Raw genomic sequence first — 21,241 nt, 5'->3', positions numbered from 1 at the left:
AAAATAAACATGCAAAAAGCAAACTTAGTGCTATTGAAAGTAAAAGTATACTTCGTTACTATTTGCATTTAGTTATTTGTTTTAATCTAAATATATGTGGAAAATTTTCTCTGCTTTGCAGATGGAAACTTTTATTATCTGTTGTTTCTGTGAGCACCGATTATATAAAAATACTTCAAATTAAATAACATTTGTTATCAACAAATAGATAACGAAAAAACAGAGTCATGAGTACATATTTTATACTAAATCGTGTTTGCTGCTGACGGTGTTTATACCTACTACAAAATCATGGTAAGTACTAATTAATTTTGATATGAATGAATATCAAGAAAAAAAATACTTATAGGTGAATTTTACATTTAGAGGTCTAATGGCACCGACCTTAACTGCATTCAAAGAGGACTTGTAAGTAATTATTTATGTAGAGTAATTATGAAATACTTTTGAAAAATAAAACTGATAAAAATTCATCTGTTTAATAGAAGCCCCTCAGTATAATTAAGAAATATACTTAATTGAAAAAAAAAATAGGTACCCAGTATGACAATACTACAGTTATTTAAGTTTTCTTCTATAAATTCTTAAAATGACAATTCAATTTACACATACCTACTCTGCTTATTAGATTGCTTGACCCACAGAGGCGTGAGTGGGCCTGACCTTCTATCAACTAACAATTTCTGAAATTTCAGTCAATGAGATCCTGCTTTTGCGCAAATTTCAATAGTGGGATCAAAAATCAGAAACAGCATTCGTGTGTGAACATTTGTGGTCACTTGAACCAAAATTCACTTACGGTTCTTCTCGAGAATTTTTTTTAGATTGCTTAATATTAATAATAGCTGTTACTACAAGATTATTATTTATTTTTTTACTGTTTTTAAAATCTGTAAAATAATACGTTATAGAATACTGTGTAGCAAGGAAATTTTATAGATTGAATTGATATTATGACACAACAATAACAATAATAACTGTGTGTTCAGTAGTTTTATTTTCCAAAAGTGTTTCGCAATCGACTGATGTATAGATCAATTTTCACAAGTGCTATATAATCTTTATACAGGTCAATAAATCTTGATGTTATACAGGACTATGCCAAATTTCTTGCTGATTCAAAAATAATGGGAGTTTTAGGTGAAACGTTCTCTTAAAAAAAACATTATTCTCAAATATATCATTTTATAGTGAACGGTACAAGTGGGGAAGGTATGTCAATGAATGTAGCAGAAAGAAAAAAAGTAACAGAAGAATGGGTAAAAGCGGTGAAAAAAACGAATCAACACTTAATGGTACAAATTGGTGGAGCACCGTTACCTGATGTTTTAGAACTTGTATAGTACAAACATACGTATCAATTTGTTGATTCACCTGTATCATTATAGGCAAAGCATGCCGAGTCAGTTGGTGTACATTCCCTCCTGTGTTTACCTGATTTATACAACAAACCCACAACTTCTACAGATCTGACTAGATATTTAAAAACTGTTGGTGCAGCTGCTCCAAATACACCACTTTTGTATTATCACATTCCAAGTTACACCAACGTGAATAGTACGCACGTTTAAAAACAAACTATCACAAACTTCTAAAAGATACTCTTTTTAGTTCATATGGGTCAATTTTTAAATGATGTCGTTGGAAAAATCCCTACTTTTCATGGAATAAAGTTTACTTCAACTGCTTTAGATGAAGGCATTGCAGCAGTTAAAGCCAATGGAGGAAAGTATGCCGTGTTTTTGGGAGCTGATCAATTGATGGCAGGCGCTTATACACTTGGATTTGATTCAGCAATTGCAACAACACTAAATATGTTTCCACAGTTGGGAATAACAATTCTTGATGCTGTTAAGCAGTCAAAGCTTGATAAGGCTAAAGAAACTCAAGATATTTTAACACAAGTTTGCTCTACTGTCACCAAAAATGGCTCCTGGGTGCCCACAATGAAAGTCGCTATGGACTTATACACTCCTGTTAAAGTTGGTAAAGCCAGAGAACCACTGGTAAATATTACAACGGACCATGTTAAACAAATGAAGGAAGAAATGAAGGGTATTAAATTGTAGAACTACGATTTATATATATGATGTATGTAAAACGAGTATACAAATAAAATGCTACTATTTTTTATTCATATGTAATGAAGGGTTTAAATGTTCTTTGACAGTGTTTATTTGACATGGAAATTACCAAAAACATCTTTTTTTAACAACAGCTTATTAACTACTAGTTTTCTTAAAACTATGAATCCTTGAAGTTGACAATTCTCTCTCTATTGTATAACATATGGTTGTTTTATATGAATTGGACTAGTTTTAAAAAATTATGTAAATTTAAGTATACCTGAGGGCTACGTAAAAATGGTGGATGCGCCGGGCACGATTAATTTACAGCTTTTTTACTAATAAGAAATTTTCTTCTTTTGTTAATAATAATACTATCATAGTGCATTACGTTTTCTATTTACAAATAATACCTTGTGTCCTTTATAACAATCTAATTATAAGAGATACATTTAGATGTAACAATTATAACATCCTAATAGTGAGACTCGAATGGAGACTACTATGGCATTATTTTTCTTTATTGCACAGATTTATGACTGCGATTATACTAAAAACCATATGATATATGAGAATTCTACTTGGCACGTTGCACTACAATATATAAAGCACCATTTATAGTTTATACATTATATATATTATTACAAATGAATTTTTCTCATTTATGAAAATTCTACAGAAAAAAGGAACTCTGAGTGGCATCCCTACTGTACATTTCAAAATCCACAAAAATCATTTTTATTAATACAGACGTGCTAAATCTAAACATGTAGTTCAAATTTTCCTTGAACATCTAATCTGTGCTGAAAGCTTGAAAATACTCCAGATTAAATCACACTTGTTATCAACAAGCTGATAAAGAGAACTCAAAGTCATGCATTGGTTAGTTGTACTGAATTATTTGTGCTACTGACTGAAAGTGTTTACCACAAGAATCATGGTACGGAAAACGGAGATTTATATTTTGATAAATTATTTACGAAAGGTTTTCAGGCTAATTTTAGATTTAGAGGTCTCATTGCACCCATTTTAAATGCATTCAAAGATGATTTGTAAGTAATTATTATGTATGCCGGGTGTTTCATCTCAATTGAATATTGAAGTTACTTGTACACTTATACCTACTATATTCGAACAAAAAATTAACTGTTACGGATTTAAATCTACTTATATTTTAAGTTATGTATCTACAATATGTCTATGAAAGGTTTTCGCACTCACAATGAATGAACGGATACTGTTACCGGTGATATGAAATGCGTGATCCTCGAGGTTACAATAATTTTTTTTTTTTTAAGTAATAAAATATAGCATATAGTTTAATTAAAAAAATAAAATAGTTTTTCTGTTGTGAATAATTTCATCACAATTTAATCAAGATGAAACACTTGTCGAACAATAATCATTTATTACTTTATGTGATGCAGATCAATAAACCTCAGTGTTATACAAGATTACGCAAAATTCCTCGCTGATTCCAAAATAATGGGAGTTTTAGGTAAAATATATTTATATCAAGAACTTTTACTATTCTATCCCATTACGTTATAGTTAACGGCACAAGTGGTGAAGGTATGTCAATGACTGTAACAGAAAGAAAAAAAGTAACTGAAGAATGGGTAAAAGCAGTGAAAAAAACTGATCAACATTTAATGGTACAAATTGGAGGGGCGCCTCTCCCTGATGTTTTGGAACTTGTACTTAATCAAATCATACTATTATGTTCTGATGTCTTTGATGTTCTTTTTAGGCAAAGCATGCTGATTCAGTTGGTGCGCACTCTCTTCTCTGTTTACCTGATCTCTATTACAAGCCTGCAACTTCTGCAGATCTTACTAGATACTTGAAAACTGTTAGTGCAGCTGCTCCAAATATACCTCTTTTGTATTATCATATTCCAAGATTCACCCACGTTAACAGTAAGTTAAAAAAAATAAAAAGAAAACTTTGTCATATCTAGGCTTTCATAGTTCACATGGGTCAGTTTCTAAACGATGTCGTTGGAAAAATACCTACTTTTCATGGTATAAAGTTTACTTCAAATGCTTTAGATGAGGGTATTGCGGCAGTTAAAGCCAATGGAGGAAAGTATGCCGTCTTTTTAGGAGCACCGCAACTTAAGGCAGGTGCTTACACACTCGGATTTGACTCAGCCATTGCAACACCATTGAACATGTTTCCGCAACTAGGAGTAACAATCCTAGAATCTGTTAAACAATCAAAACTTGACAAAGCTAAGCAAACTCAAGATGCCTTAACACAACTTTGTTCGATTCTTACCAAATACGCCAAATATGGTTCATGGGTGCCTACAATGAAAGTTGCTATGGAATTGTACACTCCAATTAAAGTTGGTAAAGCGAGAGCGCCATTAGTCAACATTACACCTGATGAGATTAAGCAAATGAAAGAAGAAATTGATACTCTTAATTATTTCTAGAACCACGTTTATTAAAAAAACAAATTTAATAAAATAAAACATTAATAAAATACTTCAAGCTTCAGCTTTTAATCCTGATGAGGCGAATAAAACTTTGAAGGCAACACTGGTGACACAGTATTACTTCCAAACATTTCCCTAAATGACATGTTCTGTGAGTGGTATCTCATTTCTATAACTTTATCATAAAATCGGGACAACTTAACAGCATTTGACGAACCGGCGGCAAGATATCTAGCTTGTCGACAATCTAAGACAATTTCGTCCACACCAAACTGACTTGCAAATGTTCCTATAACAGATTTCCTCTCATCAATCTGATCTACTTTTGTTCCAATAACAAGAATAGGCATTTGACTTGACCCAAAAAAATTCTCTGGATCATATTCATCCACCGATGCTGAGCTAACTACCGTGGAGTTAACATCACGGTTGATTAACTCTTGCAACCACTTGTGTAAATTCATTTCAGATTTTCGATTAGTTGAGTCATGTACTAAAATTACACCATGGCAAGGATTGTAGAACACATGTCTTGTATTTCGATGATTGTTACTGCCTCCCACGTCCCAAAATTCAATAAAATATGTTCTTTGTTCTTTTGTACCTTCTTTATATTCGTGTAACTTCACTTCGACTGAACAACCCACTGTCCAGCTTGGAGATCTTATGGGTTCGTTGTTTGCAGTTAGGTGTACAAATGAGGTTTTACCTACGCCAGAATCACCCAATACCATTATACGAACTCGATCGATAGCGGTCATTTTGCTAAAGTAGTATAAACTCCATATACAAGCAAACTTTACTGCAGTTTCGTGATACACATATTTTAAGGTTATCTAGACGATTTGACTACCTCTTATTCAATTTGTCAAGAGCGAATGACCTACCGAAGACGTGGCATTGAATCTGTACATAAAAATTTTGATCAAATAACACATACTTAACAGTAATTAGTGTGTTGTAACTGCTCAAAATTATAATAATTATGTAAAAATGCAGTTTCCTTTTGAAATTACCTCTACGTTTTGAAAAAACTTCGACACATTTGAACTACTGTCGAAGGTAAGCCTGTCAACAACGAAACTTCAGCATTTAAGGTTAGTTAGTTAGTTGCGGTTTTTTGCGCAAAGGATGCACGAGTAAACAATGCAAAACAATAAAGAATACTGTTTATCATGTAAAATAACATCAATATGTTGTTTGACAGGGATAGGTACATATCTTATTTACCATGGTAGACAACCACTTCAAAAACATAAATTCTCGCTGATTTTCCTAGGACTAGGTAACTTAAAAAAAATGCCCATACACATGCTTCTTTTTTTTATTATTTTAGGTTGCGTAGGATTAGGTATCGGAGAAATATTTGATAAATCGCCATTTCGTAATTATAAAGATATTCATGAGTAAATCAGAAATAAATAAATATATGTAATATAAATCTTAATCATTTTCCGACTTTTCCAAGCTTTGTATCAGTCTTGGGATTAGCTGTTACATTTTGAACAGCGACAACTAATTCATTTGCTCTTGTCTGTAATTCTCGTAAGTCATGAATGTATAAAATTCTCAGCACTTTAGCAGCTTGATTTAAAACTGGATCATGTAAATCAAAACCTAAATCAGCATCTTGGAATGGAAAGGGTGTTCCCTTGAATAAAGTTCCAATTACTAGAAGTAACAAAAAAAATTAAACACATACCTTGACAATTACTTCATTTGGATTTGCTTGCGCTTGAGGAGACAGTCTAGTTGTGACAAGTTTTGCTACTGCATTTAATGTTATAATGGGATCAGGGTGTGGTGTAACATTTAACAATTTTGCAACATTTGAAATCCCATCTGCAAAATCTTTACTATGGACTAAAACACAAACCAATAATTAAATCGAAAACGTTAATTTGAATATAATACAGTCTAATTTATCCAGAGGATTTTCAGTCACCACACTGGGAACATTGGTAACTTTTAAATGTTCTACTGCATGTTTTAAATATACATCTCCTACAAAAATATTTCATTATTTAAACCTTAACGTGGTTAGAATACTTTACTGTTGGTGTGTGTTTCAGCTTGCACAGCATAACCTAAAAGCCACTGCAGTTGTTCTTGTGAACTCTCCAAATTTGGTAATCCTATTTCATTTTTGTATTTGGCATAAACATTGGGCCAATCACCAGAGTTTATGTTTTTAAGCCCATTTTTTACATTTGGACTAGCTTTATTAATCTTATTGAGTTCTACCCAAGCAACGATTTTACGGAAAGTTACTTCATCTGAAACGAAAAGTTGGGTTATATTACACACGCCGGTAGCATGAACAATGCATTCACCATTAATATTAACCGAATCAGATTGTGGATACTCTAAAGCAGATAAGAGTCTCTTCACCATATCAAAATTAATATAAATATGTTGGTTGTGATATAAAATGAGATTACAATCAGAACCTCACGTTACGTCAAGAACAACTGTCACGACTGTCACCGTTGACAACTGAGAACTGACAACCACGCAAAACTACAAAAATGAACTACCCACTGTAGTAGACACTCCAACCTCCAATGAATTCCAGCGAAGGCTTGCAAATTATAAGTAATCTGAAGCACAGATTAAGTACAAGTATGTACTTATAATCAGTGGTCAGAAATAATTGAATTTATTGCTTGCACACACTTATTTTTTTCCTGCCTATTTCTATTTATATATATATATAAAATTAAAAAAAAAATCACGAGAAAGAGGCAGATTAAAAGATAAAAATTTAATACATAAGTGTTTATTAAAAATGCACATACAATACAATTAATAAAAATTTCTAATAGCTCGTGCTCAGTCTTTTGTAAAATAAATATTCCTATACTTAAATGCCGCCAGGGCTAATAAAAACCTACACATTATTCTTAATATTATGGTACATAGTAAGTGACCAAATATACATACTATTTTGTGTATAACACAACATTTAACACCTATAATAGTTAAATACAAAAATATGATAAACATTCTCTATCATTATCTCAAAAGAAAATTGCATCTATCTGAAACATTCTTAAATCAACTTAAAACAATCACATTTTTTGTAACTGATGGTTATTTTGTATGTAAAAAGATACACATATTGATGATAATTTCGGAAAAGAAAATGAAATTAGTACGAGTTTGTTTAAGACAAAGTCGCACTATTCAATAAAGAATAACATTCGGGACATTTTTTATCACAGGCAATTTGAGGCGTACCAATTCATAATTGCAAAGTAACAATGGGTGTAGTTAATTACATAATCGTTGGTCTTATGTTGATATTTATTAAAAAACTGTGGCACTTCCGATGTACGCAATCGATAATTAAAAATTATTTACAATGGAAGTATACCACTGATTAAAATCCATCAGTTATAAGTTCACTAGTGATAAATCAGATTAGTTTATATGAATATTGTTCAAACATTAAAATCGCTATCAAGACGTCTACAGATTATACTTTCACTTAGAAATGCGGTTGACTATATTTGCAATTATTCATTACTATTGAATATTACTATGTAATTTATTACTAAAGGTCAAGACGCATTAAATACAACTGATTTTAATAAAATAAATATCACTCAACGATTTCTGCTTAACTTCGTGAACAAAAAAACTACCAAAAATCAAAAATTTCATTAATGCGAGATGCGCTGTTATCATGCAATTGATAAATTAAACAACAACAACAACAACGTTCTAACGGAGTTATGTGTCTGCCTGACATAAATATTTCAAGATAATAAAAAGTTATTACGCCTAATGCTCTCACTAACTTACAACAGGGAAAAGCAGCACAACCCCGCATTTGCACACTAAACATAACATTATACTAATAGCACCCAATATATGTATTTAAATAACTTTTAAATATTAAACCTAACAATAACTTAGTTAAAATTATGAATTTTCACATAATCTAACTCGAAAATACAAGTAACTTTATCTTAAAAACCGAGATTTTTCATAGTTCTTATAAAAACCGCCCCTTAATGGCCCCAATACACCTAATGTAGATTAAAATGCACTATTTTTTGAATTCTCTTAAAAAATGTTGCAAAAACTTTTTGAGCACAATATCTACGCACAACATAGTTCCATTTACAGTAAGTACCTACTTACTTATCCTATAAAATCAAACTACTTTTCAATGTTTTTGAACATTTTTAACGTGTTGGCCGGAATCTCACAAAATAATTGTCTAATACCAATAAAAAATAAAATAAATTAAAATTTAATGTGAAAATTTTTCATTAATAGCTATATTGCGATGGAGATAATTTATAACCAAGTCATTCTTGATTTGGACAAATTTCACGTGGAAGGATGACTTCATTACGAACGATCTTCCCTACGACTGTTCAGAGAAGTGTATGTATGTGTGTCAGAACGCACGACTAGATCAAAATATGAGTAGTAGTCGTAGGCAAAGTTTAGTGGACAATAAAATTGCGTACTATTATTCGAAAAAGGCAAGTTCATGATTTATGCAATTTACTGTTACCAGACCGTATGGAGTTTAAAATTTGCAAGTTTTGACAAAAAACAATACAATTATTTTGCAAGAATTCCAATAATTTTAATACGTATTTAATTTAGTTCACGTGAAGCGCGTGCTGAACACATAGCATTATGACGGTGGCATATCATTGGAGCCAAGGGGGTCATTTTCTCATAGAATTACACAGCACCTACAGTACCTTTGTCGAGAACCTCCAGCAGATGGTGGTGGCGTTACAGGTGCAAAATAAGCATGAACTTTGATGTTAGGTAAATGGTTCTGTGGACACACATAAATATAAATTCAGATTATTTATCATTTCAGTAAGCTTACTCTTAATCTTCTAATACCAAGCCTGGTGATCAGCTGACAATCATATAATTCGACTCGTTGTAAATTATGGCATGAGGTTAAATGTTCCAAAGAAGCGTCGGTAACTAGAGGACAATTATCTAATTCTAAAACGGTGAGATTTTCTGCAGCACATGGAGATGTTGATAAATGCCTGATACCCTCATCTGTTATCAATTCGCAGTGAGAGAGAGTCTGGAAGAAATAGTAAATCGTGTTAATATTTTTATGAAATTGTAGCTTATTCAAATAAGTTTCTGATTAAATCATATCGTATTTGCTGGATATTCACCCCTGATGGGGGCAGATATTCACATTCGACAGTCACTAAACATTTCTAATTTTTTTCTCTGCGGAAGGTTTGTCCTCAATTCCGTATTTACGTAAACTCGATTTTACTGCTAGTTAAATTTTAGTGCTCCGTCATATTGCTGCACCTTAATATGAGGTAAACATATGTTCTTCCCGTGTGTGAAATAAACTAGTTTTACTGTCGCGTAAACTACAAAATTAAGTAATTTATATGTAGAAATTCCATTAGTTTTAATTTCAGTGTTTTGGTAATTGTTAATATGAAGTTTAAATATAATCCGTAGAAATTTAAACTGATGTAATTACATTTGTTTCTGATTGCATCGCTGATTTGCTGCACCATGTTCTAACAAAGAAAAAAACAGTTATAAAACTCAGTAGAATATTTACCTGACTATGTTTACCGTTTTGTGCACATTCTTTGAACTCTTAAACAAACATGTCATATTACTATAAGGATAATTTGAAAATCAGTTCACACTTGATAACATTCAAAATAATTGTTCTTAATATGAATTTAAAAGAAAATCGTATTAATTTATTCATTGTTAGAATAATCACGATAATTTCAATTATTTTATTTATTATCAATAATATTACTATTATACATAAATACTTTCATTTATTTATAATTTATTTACGATGATTAATTGAAAACATTTTACTAATTTAAAATATTGATGACGTCTACTCTCTACTTTTACGTTTTCTCGACCTTTCATGACCCCTAGAGTACGAAAAAATAGGTCTCCCGTTTTTGTCTGTCTCCGTCCGTCTGTCTGTCTGTCCGTCTGTTTGCCGTCTGTCCGGATTTTTATTAAACATAATCTCCGAAAGTATTGGGCCAACAACAAATTTACTTTAGCCTTTTAATAAAATTCCTCCTAACATTTGGCAACTTTATATCAGATAGTGGGATCCTAGGACAATATTGCTATTATTGTTCCTATTATAAATAATCTATGCATTTTCTGTGAAAAGGGAAATAGGATATACTTTTAAAAATAGAAGACAACTACAATAAATGGAAACAAATGATTTTTATCTTCACGTCATCAACATTTTTTCAAGGACACGTATATCAACCTGGATTGGTGCAGTGGACTACTAAAAATAACAGTATTGTATTCCCAAAATTTACTGGAAAAATAGAGTGAGTCCTTCCTGATTTAATGAATAAAATAAATTGATCCGTTCATTAATTTTTTGAGTCACCCTCTATAACCAAATTTAAAAAATATTAATGCAGTGATAAATCACAAGTATAGACTCATGATATTTTGGACACTTTAGATAGGATTTTTTCGGCAAAATTTTGAGTTGACGTCATCAATTTTTTGGAGGGGATAAGCAAATATATTTTGATTAAAAATTTATTATGCTTATCATAACTTTAAAACATCTGCAAGATTTCAAAGCATTCGGTTTTGCAAATTCAAAATTAAATTGCAAAATGTTCTTTTATAATTTTGATTTTTTCCCCAAAAATTTAGTATAAACTCAACACGGAGTCATAAACTGCATGTGTATAATTATTTTAACAAACAATTTAAAACCCGTTTACAATGTACAATTTTGAAGTGACGTCATCACATTATTGGTGGGGATGATTAGACAAATTTCGGTTAGCATTTTACCATCTACAAGATGTTCCTAATATAAATACAAAATTTGACAACAATCGGCCCAGTACTTTCGGAGATTATGTTTAATAAAAATCCGGACAGACGGCAAACAGACGGACAGACAGACAGACAGACGGACGGAGACAGACAACAACGGGAGACCTATTTTTTCGTACTCTAGGGGTCATGAAAGGTCGAGAAAACGTAAAAGTAGAGAGTAGACGTCATCAAAATTTTTGCGAGGACACGTATATCAATTTGGATAGGTGCAATGTAATACATACTACTAATAATTGTATTGCATTTCCAAATTTTCATGAAAATAGAGTGAATCGTTCTTCATTTAATCAATAAAATAAACTGACTCATTTATTAATATTTTTAACTCACTCTGTACAAATAATTGTACATACAAAATATGAAAGCAATGGTAAATCACAAGCATAGACTCATCATATTTTGCACATTTTAGATAAAAGCCTAATAAATCTCAAAAGATTAAAACATATTTTGGTTAGCGCTTTACCATCTACATAAGATTCATAATACACGTGTAAAATGTGGCAACAATCGGTCCAGGAGTTTAGAGATTATTTGTCTAACAAAAATTGACACAGATGGCGGACAGACGTACAGACAGACGGACGGACGGAGACGGAAGACGATACAAAGTAAAAAAAAACTTGTGTCATAGAAGTTGCTAACTTTTATTTTTACTATATCTGAGTCCCAACAAATAAAGTCAAAAATAGACCTAGTATGATTTCGAAAGTTTTGAAAGCTGAAAACAGTGGTGACAACCCCGTTCCAAAATTTCCATCAATAACTGAAATAGTGATCCAAAAATTTCAAAAAATTTTTAAAAATATTTGATAATAAATTGTTTAAAAAAAACTGCCCTCGCAGTTATGTAGTGAAGTTTGTGGACAAGTTACATTCAAAATTTCATAACTATAGGTGTGTTAATAATGGAGATATTACATTCTGAAAATATGTTGACAACACCATGAGAGCCAAACGGAGCGACTCGTCTTAAGGGAATTTTGAAGATGTTTATGCCCTTTGATACAACTTTCAATTAATTTTTTTTTTTATTCTCAGTTTATGGAAAGAAGGAATGAAAATAAGGTTAGTGACGTTTCAGAAATTTTTTTACATTTCTGTTCATTCATTTTATAATACACTATATCTATGATAAGAGTTTCTTTAAAATTTGTTTCATATTTCCAGTTGTAACTTGTGGTTAAGAAGTTTTGGAAATAAAGTGGTTATCTTTCATTATTGTAATTGGTCGTAGAAAAAATAGTCTATTCAAAAATTAAATGAACAGTAAAACTCGCGAAGACTCGTGTCCCAGTGGCTATCATTAATTAAATGGCCAAGAATGTACAAGATACCATTAAGAAACTACTACGGGAGTATTAAAACAGGTAAGAATAAAATAAAAACAAGAATAACTAATGCCAAATTATTGTAAGGAAAAAGGCCTCGATATCAAGACCGATTAAGTTGCGAGTTGAGTTGAGATTGAGTTGCTATTGAAATTTCTTTTATGAAAATGGTGGATGCGCCGGGCATAGTCAATAATCACACTGCCAAAGCTAGTTCCATTTTAAAGATCTTTTGCCTACGATTTCCAAAAAATGGCAACTTTGTTCTATTGCAAAATTAACAATAAAACAACTTTTGTCATTTTTCCTTGTCATGATGAAAACTACTTACCAAATATTCTATACGGGGGCAACCCATGGCTAAGTGTATGAGTGTATTATCCGTAATCAAAACACATTCGTCTAAGTCCATTTTCTCGAGGTAGCGGCAACTCTAACAACCGTTCAATTTTATTAGCAATTTTCGTTCGTAAAGCGAAAACTTACTCTGGCAAGTGCTTGGAAGGCTGCATCTGTAAATAGGGAACATCCGGCAACTTCGAGTGTAGATAAAAGTGGGCATTTTTGGGCCAGTGCTATAAGCGCTGCATCTGTCAGTGCCGAGCATCCTGAGAGACAAAGATAATGCAGCTTTGGGCATTTTTCAGCTAAAGCTTGCACCGCTTCATCCCGTATATTCTGAAAAAACGCCAGATTAGCTTTTTAATTAAAACAGCAAATTCTACCTACACTACAGCCAAGTAAATTAACAACTTCTAATTGATCGCAAAACCTAGCCAGACAAATAACAGCACGTGATGTAATCTGTTTACATCCTTTGCTAATGAAACTTTTCAGCTTTCGACATCCTCGTGCTAGTGCTTCGACGCCGTTTTCTGTTATATTACTACACCAGCTAATGTTAATGTGAGTTAAGTTTGGGCAACCATCACTCAAAGCTTTTAAAGAATTGTCTGTTATGGCCGAACAACTGTCTAGGTTAAGTTTCTGAAGTTTAGAGCAATGCTTCGAAAAAGCAGTGCATGATGCGTCAGTCAGTTTTTTGCAGCCGTTAAGATTTAAATCTTCTACGTTTGGACACAGTTGAGCTAACGTTTTCATTGAGCCGTCGGCAATAGACTGACAACCTCTCAAAGATAACTGACGTAGAAAGCCGCCACATCTTCTAGATATATTTTCTATAATAGGACCCTAAAATCAGTTATCTTAAGGTTACCACAACATAAGAACGGCACGATACTACCTCTACATCTTTCTGAAAATCAAATAGGTCGATTCGCTGCCAATTTGACCCATCCAAAGCTAAAATGTTCCATGCTTTGGATACTTGGGCACAACGACAAAGAGACACTACATCTATATATGAGAATATCCGAAGTAGAAGCTCCTTTGGCAATTTCTTGTTTATGAGGGCTTCGTCGTCTGATAAAACCTTCGTTAACTACAAGACAGAATTAATCATAAGGTGTGGATTAATATTCATCATATAAAGACGAACAACACGAAAAGTGTACCACCACACAAAACTTCTACATTTATTCTAACAGACATAGACATTCCGTTTGATTAATTATTTACAACGTTTTCTCGGAAAAACAAATGGAAGTTTTACTGAGAAAACATTATTGGGTACACGCAATTATGGTGGTACAATTGTGTTGCACTGTTAACAACATATACGACAACTGTGTACTGTTTATTAAACTGATTAATTTTACTCTATAACAAAAATCTACACAGTCATCTGTCGACAATTATACTACATGCAACACAGCACATACATATTACAAACCTGTTGTTTCATCGTATCTACAGCCATTAGTGAATTGGTTTCTTTATTAGAGCCTTTAGAATGTTTTTTACTTCGCCACCAACGGCGTGCTAGATTAGAAACAGTTGCACTTAGTTCATTATTTCCTTCCTCACGTGTTGTGCGAGCAGACTAACATGCAAAATAAAAACATTCAAAAGAAAAAACTCAAAAAATATAAAATAAAGTCTTACAACGAAAGTATAAAAAATTCTTAGTTGTGTGTGCCGTCATCGTGTATTGTACCAAATAAATATAAATAAATTAAATTTATTAAGATGAAATAAACTGATTGTCTTTTAGCTTGTTCTCTTTGACTTAAGAAATTAACTTCCTAAAATATACATGTAAATGAAAATATTGCGGATTACAACCTACTACATTAAAAATTAATATCTATTCGTATATCCCTAACCTCCTCTAGATTAAAGGCTCAAAAGTGCGACAAGAGAATGGCATATTTAATTATTTACTTAAAACATAGTTGAATTGGTCAACCACATAGTAGTAGTACACCGGTGATTATAAAACATAATAAGTATATCAAGTTGGCTTTGGAAAATCTACCACTGCATTTTTAGCTTTAGCTTAAGAAAGATAAGTAATGATTGACATTTGTGACGGGCGACGACGAGTCACAAATCATCACAACGAGGCGGCAAAATTTGCCCAATTTCAAAGCCAACTGGATGTACAATTTTTTATATTCACCTTGCAGATACATACTTAATTATTAGCGCACTTTTAAGTACCTAAACGAACAGATTTAACATGAGTGTGTACAATATTTTTTAATTACGATTGTTTTAAAATTACCAATACCAAGTGACTAAACCCCACATTTCACAATTTATATAAATAAACTTTTGATGTAAGGTGCGTGTTTTAAATTTAAAATATTGTTTTACCTTACAGAACATGTGGGAGACCCATCATTTCAGCCAAATTCAGAAAAGACTAAAGATTGCTAAGTGGCCTCTGATCGTTTAAATTCCCTGAAATAATTTATTTAGGTAGTAAAATTTTATAAAACTAAACTTAAACAATGAATGCGTATATAAACTTGTAGTCAAAATGTACTAATTTTGATAGTTATTAAGATGAAAACGGTGTTAAACCTAGCATGAGCTACATTTTGATTAATAACTATAGAAAGGAGACTGTACGAAAAATGAAAACAATTGTCAAGAGTTTTTAATGTTTTTTTTTAAAGGTAGAACTAAAACAGAAACTGTTATTAGAAAGAAATAAAGTCAAATTCTCGCACAAAGTAAAATGAAAATAAAAATCTTACCATGATTTCACTGTTTACAGTGTTGATAAACATATATATGTACATTCTTAATATATCCGTATATTATTATCTAATAATTCTATTCAGGCGCATATCTTGTACACATAACCACACAGCCCCTCCAAGCATGGGGACGCCGTTGTTAATACGATTAAAAGCAATATCAAATAAAACTGGAAAATACTAGTAGATATCGTGGTATAACATTTATATTATACATTTTTAATATTTAACAAGCGATTAACTTGATACAATAAATTCTCTTAAAAATTACTTTCCGTTATTTTTGTAGAAATTCCACCAAATTAAGTTTTATTATTCGCAAATTCTGATATTATACTTAATTGAAATTTTTAGATTAATACTACAAACAAGAATTATTAATAAATTTTATCCCAACTTTTTTATTTATATGAAATGCCATTTTTATATCCACACCAGTCTTAAAACTAATTATTCATAATCGTGAAGACATATCTAATTTTGAGATTTTTTTCCCAAGCTCTATCAATCTAGCCAAAACCTATATTGCTGCGAATCATGTAGATTCGAAATGGGAACAGAATTTCATGGGTTTTGTTTACTGATGGTGGGTCAGTTCGAAAATAATTGGAAGAAACCATTTAATGTGGAAAAAATATGTCTTCCTCATAAATATCTGCTACTATATAGCAAATGAATATTTGATTTCCGTACATAATTAGGCAACCTTGTATAATAACAATCACTAAAAAGAATTTGCTTACACATACAAAAGTGTACTTCTCTGATTTTGTTTCTTCTATCAGTACTAGATAGTGTCTTACTTCTCCAGTAATAGTATTTTTGCTTTATTATTTTAATGTCAATTTCATTTTCTTTTAAAAGTTGACGTTCCGTTAATTCAAACCACAATATTAAGTGTTTAGACAAACTTTACGGTTGCGATGAATTGCTAATTAGCACGGTGTTGGAAATTCGATAACAAATTTGTACTATGGAGTTAAAAACTGCAAACGTCTTCTTATAAATTAATGCATTATAAAAACGCTAAAGTAACGACCAGGTATATTGATTCAGCATCAAACAAAAGTTAAACAGGTGAAATGCTTACTTAAAATATCTTAAGAAACATTTCAACATGCCTCGACGCGTTTCAATAAAGTTTAGTTTAGTTGGAGAAGTGTTACAATTTTTTTTATGTTGCGGGGATAATAACGTCGGATTAATCTAAAGAAATGCTGATAAGGTTTACACAAAAATAAAGCTATTTCGCATAAACGATATTAACATCAGAATACAATTAGAATAATTGTAGTTTTGCACCAAAAATAAGCTTCAAGCACAGGTAGCATTGTCATATTAGCAGGTAAAATATTAAATTCATAACCTTTATTTAAAGATACAAAATTATTCAAACTAAATATAAAGTTCCTGGCTTATAAACATGTAACATGTATTCAACACCACTGAAAACATACTGGTAACTTATAGACACAATGGAGAAGTTATTCTTGTGATAAATTCGCAAAGTATACTTTACTTTTTGAGTCACTAATACTAATTAACAAAGTAATTTGAATTTTCTGGATTGCTGTTTTTGTCTACTGTGGGTATTTCTCCGTTCATTTGGTGGCCACCTCAATTTGCACGTGAAATATACCACAAGGCTGGCATATGAATAATCATCGAGAAGTTATTCGACCGTACGTAACTTACAGTAGAGGCATAAATTAACACACTTAAAAAATACCATGGTTTTAAAACAAAAGGGTCAAACTGAAAAACTCGAGTCAATTGACATATTATATGAGTTTATGTGAGGTTTTCATCTTTGAACATGTTCTGAAAGTTTTTAATAGTGTTAAAATGACAGAATATGTGCCCAAAATCGATGATTATGCAACCAACATTACCAGCGTGGCCAATTCAATCGTTTAAAAAAATGACAAATGCATTGTTTTATCATAAACGTCAAAATTCTTGTCACAAATGTAAACAAAAAAATTAATTTTGTCAACAATGTTTCATTCCCTAACTTCACATTTAAAACAACATAACATAACAAGGGAAATTTGGGAATTGATTATTCTGTATGTTTAGAGATTAAAAAAAACAGGTATATATGCAAATGCTACATTATAATAATAATTTTTCAAACATTAACAAAAAAAAAGTACTAACTTTAGGCCGCACTAACTTTTCAAAACCTTTAATATTTTTTTATCTCCGAAGTCTTGGTCATTTTGTACCAAAATCTAATGCTGCGGTACTGTATATGGTATTCAAATTCAAACGGTAAAATCATAAATGTTCGGCAGTTGGATGGCTATGACTATGAAACAATTTTGATTGTACCATGATAGCATCTCCTAGTTAAAATTAGTGATTAGTGTTCAATGGTTTATTATTAATATATGCATCAGACACCATTGATTTATCTCTTTGGAGTACAAGCTAATATCTGGTCATTATAAATGATCTCCAGATGTTCACAACGTATGTATGAGTAAGCTCTAGTCTGAGTGAAGGAATAAGTCTGAACTACAATGATTATAATTTCAAATTTGAAACTATCCGTAATACCACCGAATATTTTGAGTTCTGAGGTGGTTAAATGATTTTGTTTTTAGTTAATATAATACAGATGTGTAGATTTAAGTGTAATTGATTTTGATTAAAATTTTTCGTAAAAAAATGGTTCAATGTTATGCTTTTTAATACATGCTACGTAATTGTCTTAAAGTTAGTGACCACAATTCTTCTATTGTTCATTTTTTCAAGGCTTTTGAATACTGAGTAATTTTAACTGTTCACTAATATTATATTGACCCCGCATCTACGTACGTGCAATTTGTAGTGGACACCTAATTATTTGAACAAGATAATTGACTATATATAGCAGTTGAGTGTGAAAAAATCAATGTTTTTAATTCAAAATACGGTTGTCTTTGTTTAATAAACGGCTACACGAAGTGAAATACTTAATCCAAAAATAAAACTTATCGACGACGTTGCAGCTGAACAAAATGAAACCTCTCTCTAACACAAAGTCCATGATAATTTTACATGGTCAAGAATGACCATATTAGCCCAACGACTGCCGATAGAGAACCGTGAACGTCGCTTGCAAAAATTTTAAGACGTAGAATTTGAGAAATGTCATTAAACGGCGGACATGTTTGCGACGAGTAGTACTAAACGAATTCACGAACAAAGACAAGAAAAAATAAACAAAACGTTATTTCTGCTAGCAACACATCAAATAATAGAAAAAAAAAATGCAAAACACAAAGTCGAAAAATAACGAAACGACGTGCTCATGCTGTGACAGAAAAAATCGAAAACTCAATACCCAAAGTTGACGTTTACAATCAGCTGATTTACATCAAACAATAGAACGTCAATAAAAACAAAGCGAAAAATCCGTAACAGAAAACGTATACACAGTTGTCAATGTTGGACATACCTCAAGCTTGTTCCTACCCGCATAAATCATATTAATGGCGAAAAGTGTGCGAAAATGTGCCTTTTCGCTGGAGCAACTCACAGTGAACGTGCACTTTGGGTGTACTGTTGCGGGACTGCTAATACAGACGTCCTTGGCTAGAGCATTCCACTGGCGAATGGGAATCCGTGGATTTGTTTATGCCCCCACCACCCCCACCGCCGGTGCCGGCACTGATCAAAACAAAAACAAGCCACCAACCCGTCTGGTGCTGCTTTCGCGGGACGGCGAGACTGCCACTGAGGGGTCGATGGACAGAGGCATAGACTCGGCCGCCTCCAAAACGGCGGCGGGACTCTCGGATGCGAACGCCGCCGCCAGCCGCCACCGATGACACTACAACACCCACCGCCGTGTATCGATCCACGGCCATAAAACAGACGATCGACGAGATTGCATGTGCACCTGTTATATTGCTCCTCGCTATCGTTTATTTTTATACTTTGTCTTTCTGTCTTGTCGAAAATCAATTTCGTGATGACTACTACCGAGGTCAAAGGACAGGTTCCAACGTTACGTTGAACCGGTGAGAGGAAGTGTTGCATTTATATTATACAGACGAGGTTTAATCAAGCCTGACGTGAATGCTAGTGGACGTCCACGCTACTTATATGTTTTACATTAGTCATGACTTCACGCCAAAACGACAAATAAGCGATTTTAATGGCCCAAAAGTTTTCCTTATTTTCTTAAAAGGTAAAGTAAAAGTGATACTAAATAATTCATAAAGAAAAAAATATGTTCATTGTGCTGTGTTATCGTCACCTTGTCAACAAAGATAAGAACTGTCAGAACAAATTTCTACCACTACGGCCATTTGTAGGTAAATGTTTTGAATGTACAATTTACAACTGCTGCAGATTTGCCACTTCTCAGTAATAGTAGGTATTTTTTAAATTTTAAACCATCTGGCAGAATAATCATTAATGAAATTATGATATTTGAATGTACCCACCTGTTCTGTTGTAATTTGGCGCGTACCTATTTTTACAAATGGTTTAGTGTGAGTTGAAAAAAAATCCATGTGAATAACTTTCAGATATTGACTTATAATTTTATCAGGTTGTTCTCCACATACCTTTTATTTCTGTAACACACTTCTACATTCGAACTGTATAAATTATTTTTTAATTATCCGTACGTCAGATTTATGAATACTGATAAAATTTTAAGCGTACCTACCCTAAGTTATCATGGAAATGTAGAACGCCAACCATCATTGTATGTACATACCTGTCGATTTTTTTTTATATTTCTCCCTTTAAAAACTTGACGACGTCATCTCACAGATTTACTGAATAGCTATATCTATTGCACAACTGTGCCCATTCGGTTTTTGGTTTTATGTTATGCTAGGACGAGTAAAATTAAGTATTAATGAATTGTGGGCTTTTTTAATATCGACCTTACCTTTTAGTGTACAATTTTTAAAAAATTATAAACCAAAATACACAGTGCGATCTAAAATCACGTGGATAAAGTCACTTATTTGCCTCATGGTTTTCTTATACCTAATACTACTATCGGTTAATGATATATTTATTTTTCTCCTATAGATAATCGTTCATGATTAAAATTACTTTTTAGATAAGATAATCAAAAACAGGTAGCGTTTATTATTATTATTATTATTAGATTTGAATTAGAATACTTTTCGGTTACCTGTAAAATATTTTTGAACTAAACAACTAACTAAATGATATCTAATCATTTAGAAATACTAATTCATAAATACCCAAGCACTAAAGAATAAGGGGAGGATTTTAATACGTCCATTTTGACAAATGTCTAATTTCATGTTTTATTAGCGTTTTATAGGTCGTAAAATACGAAACTATTTGTTAGTGATTTTATTATTAGATAAATAGCCTCTGAGACTACCCAACCTATTACACTAAAGTTTTAAGTAGATCTTGTGTAATTAAACTTGAGCC

At 32.1% G+C, this 21,241-nt stretch overlaps 5 protein-coding genes and 1 long non-coding RNA gene across 13 annotated transcripts; 3 read left to right on the top strand and 3 right to left on the bottom strand.

The window, feature by feature from the left end:
• Window positions 1-139: 139 nt before the first annotated feature.
• On the top strand, window positions 140-2,144 carry LOC135134599 (N-acetylneuraminate lyase-like). The gene is made up of 6 exons (XM_064063321.1): window positions 140-294; window positions 350-408; window positions 1,070-1,140; window positions 1,192-1,337; window positions 1,389-1,557; window positions 1,612-2,144. Exons 1-6 carry the CDS (start codon window positions 292-294, stop codon window positions 2,067-2,069), a joined length of 906 nt encoding a protein of 301 aa, XP_063919391.1. The 5' UTR covers window positions 140-291; the 3' UTR covers window positions 2,070-2,144.
• Window positions 2,145-2,916: 772 nt separating this feature from the next.
• Window positions 2,917-4,558, top strand: LOC135134210 (N-acetylneuraminate lyase B-like). The gene is made up of 6 exons (XM_064062836.1): window positions 2,917-3,006; window positions 3,060-3,118; window positions 3,494-3,564; window positions 3,618-3,763; window positions 3,817-3,985; window positions 4,037-4,558. Exons 1-6 carry the CDS (start codon window positions 3,004-3,006, stop codon window positions 4,504-4,506), a joined length of 918 nt encoding a protein of 305 aa, XP_063918906.1. The 5' UTR covers window positions 2,917-3,003; the 3' UTR covers window positions 4,507-4,558.
• Window positions 4,497-5,603, bottom strand: LOC135134212 (rab-like protein 3). Of its 2 annotated transcripts, none has more exons than XM_064062838.1 (2): window positions 5,526-5,603; window positions 4,497-5,415 (listed from the first exon to the last, which is right to left on the bottom strand). In XM_064062838.1, exon 2 carries the CDS (start codon window positions 5,268-5,270, stop codon window positions 4,575-4,577), a length of 696 nt encoding a protein of 231 aa, XP_063918908.1. In that variant the 5' UTR covers window positions 5,271-5,415; window positions 5,526-5,603; the 3' UTR covers window positions 4,497-4,574. The 2 variants fall into 2 exon arrangements, with proteins under 2 accessions (XP_063918908.1, XP_063918909.1); XM_064062839.1 differs by having other exon boundaries at window positions 4,497-5,392; window positions 5,450-5,582.
• Window positions 5,604-5,615: 12 nt separating this feature from the next.
• Window positions 5,616-5,959, top strand: LOC135134213 (uncharacterized). Its single transcript, XR_010281246.1, has 2 exons — window positions 5,616-5,794; window positions 5,846-5,959. It is a non-coding gene; the product is annotated as an uncharacterized LOC135134213 (long non-coding RNA).
• Window positions 5,818-7,002, bottom strand: LOC135134211 (RNA transcription, translation and transport factor protein). Its single transcript, XM_064062837.1, has 5 exons — window positions 6,843-7,002; window positions 6,564-6,785; window positions 6,424-6,513; window positions 6,212-6,372; window positions 5,818-6,160 (listed from the first exon to the last, which is right to left on the bottom strand). Exons 1-5 carry the CDS (start codon window positions 6,901-6,903, stop codon window positions 5,957-5,959), a joined length of 738 nt encoding a protein of 245 aa, XP_063918907.1. The 5' UTR covers window positions 6,904-7,002; the 3' UTR covers window positions 5,818-5,956.
• Window positions 7,003-7,272: 270 nt separating this feature from the next.
• On the bottom strand, window positions 7,273-20,632 carry LOC135134472 (F-box/LRR-repeat protein 20). 7 transcript variants are annotated; one of them, XM_064063159.1, is made up of 9 exons: window positions 19,269-19,758; window positions 15,435-15,521; window positions 14,509-14,658; window positions 13,960-14,157; window positions 13,446-13,907; window positions 13,203-13,394; window positions 13,048-13,149; window positions 9,371-9,583; window positions 7,273-9,316 (listed from the first exon to the last, which is right to left on the bottom strand). In XM_064063159.1, the coding sequence occupies exons 2-9, from the start codon at window positions 15,444-15,446 to the stop codon at window positions 9,209-9,211; spliced, it is 1,437 nt and encodes a 478-aa protein (XP_063919229.1). In that variant the 5' UTR covers window positions 15,447-15,521; window positions 19,269-19,758; the 3' UTR covers window positions 7,273-9,208. The 7 variants fall into 7 exon arrangements, with proteins under 7 accessions (XP_063919229.1, XP_063919232.1, XP_063919231.1 ...); XM_064063162.1 differs by lacking the exon at window positions 15,435-15,521 and adding an exon at window positions 14,721-14,860 and having other exon boundaries at window positions 19,269-19,755; XM_064063161.1 differs by lacking the exon at window positions 19,269-19,758 and adding an exon at window positions 14,721-14,860.
• Window positions 20,633-21,241: the final 609 nt, after the last annotated feature.

Source organism: Zophobas morio, unplaced genomic scaffold (assembly GCF_036711695.1).
Source record: "Zophobas morio isolate AGI-343-1 ecotype UQ-CSIRO unplaced genomic scaffold, CSIRO_AGI_Zmor_V1 ptg000023l, whole genome shotgun sequence".
Classification (NCBI taxonomy): domain Eukaryota; kingdom Metazoa; phylum Arthropoda; class Insecta; order Coleoptera; family Tenebrionidae; genus Zophobas; species Zophobas morio.
This window is presented reverse-complemented; position numbering and strand designations above follow the sequence as displayed.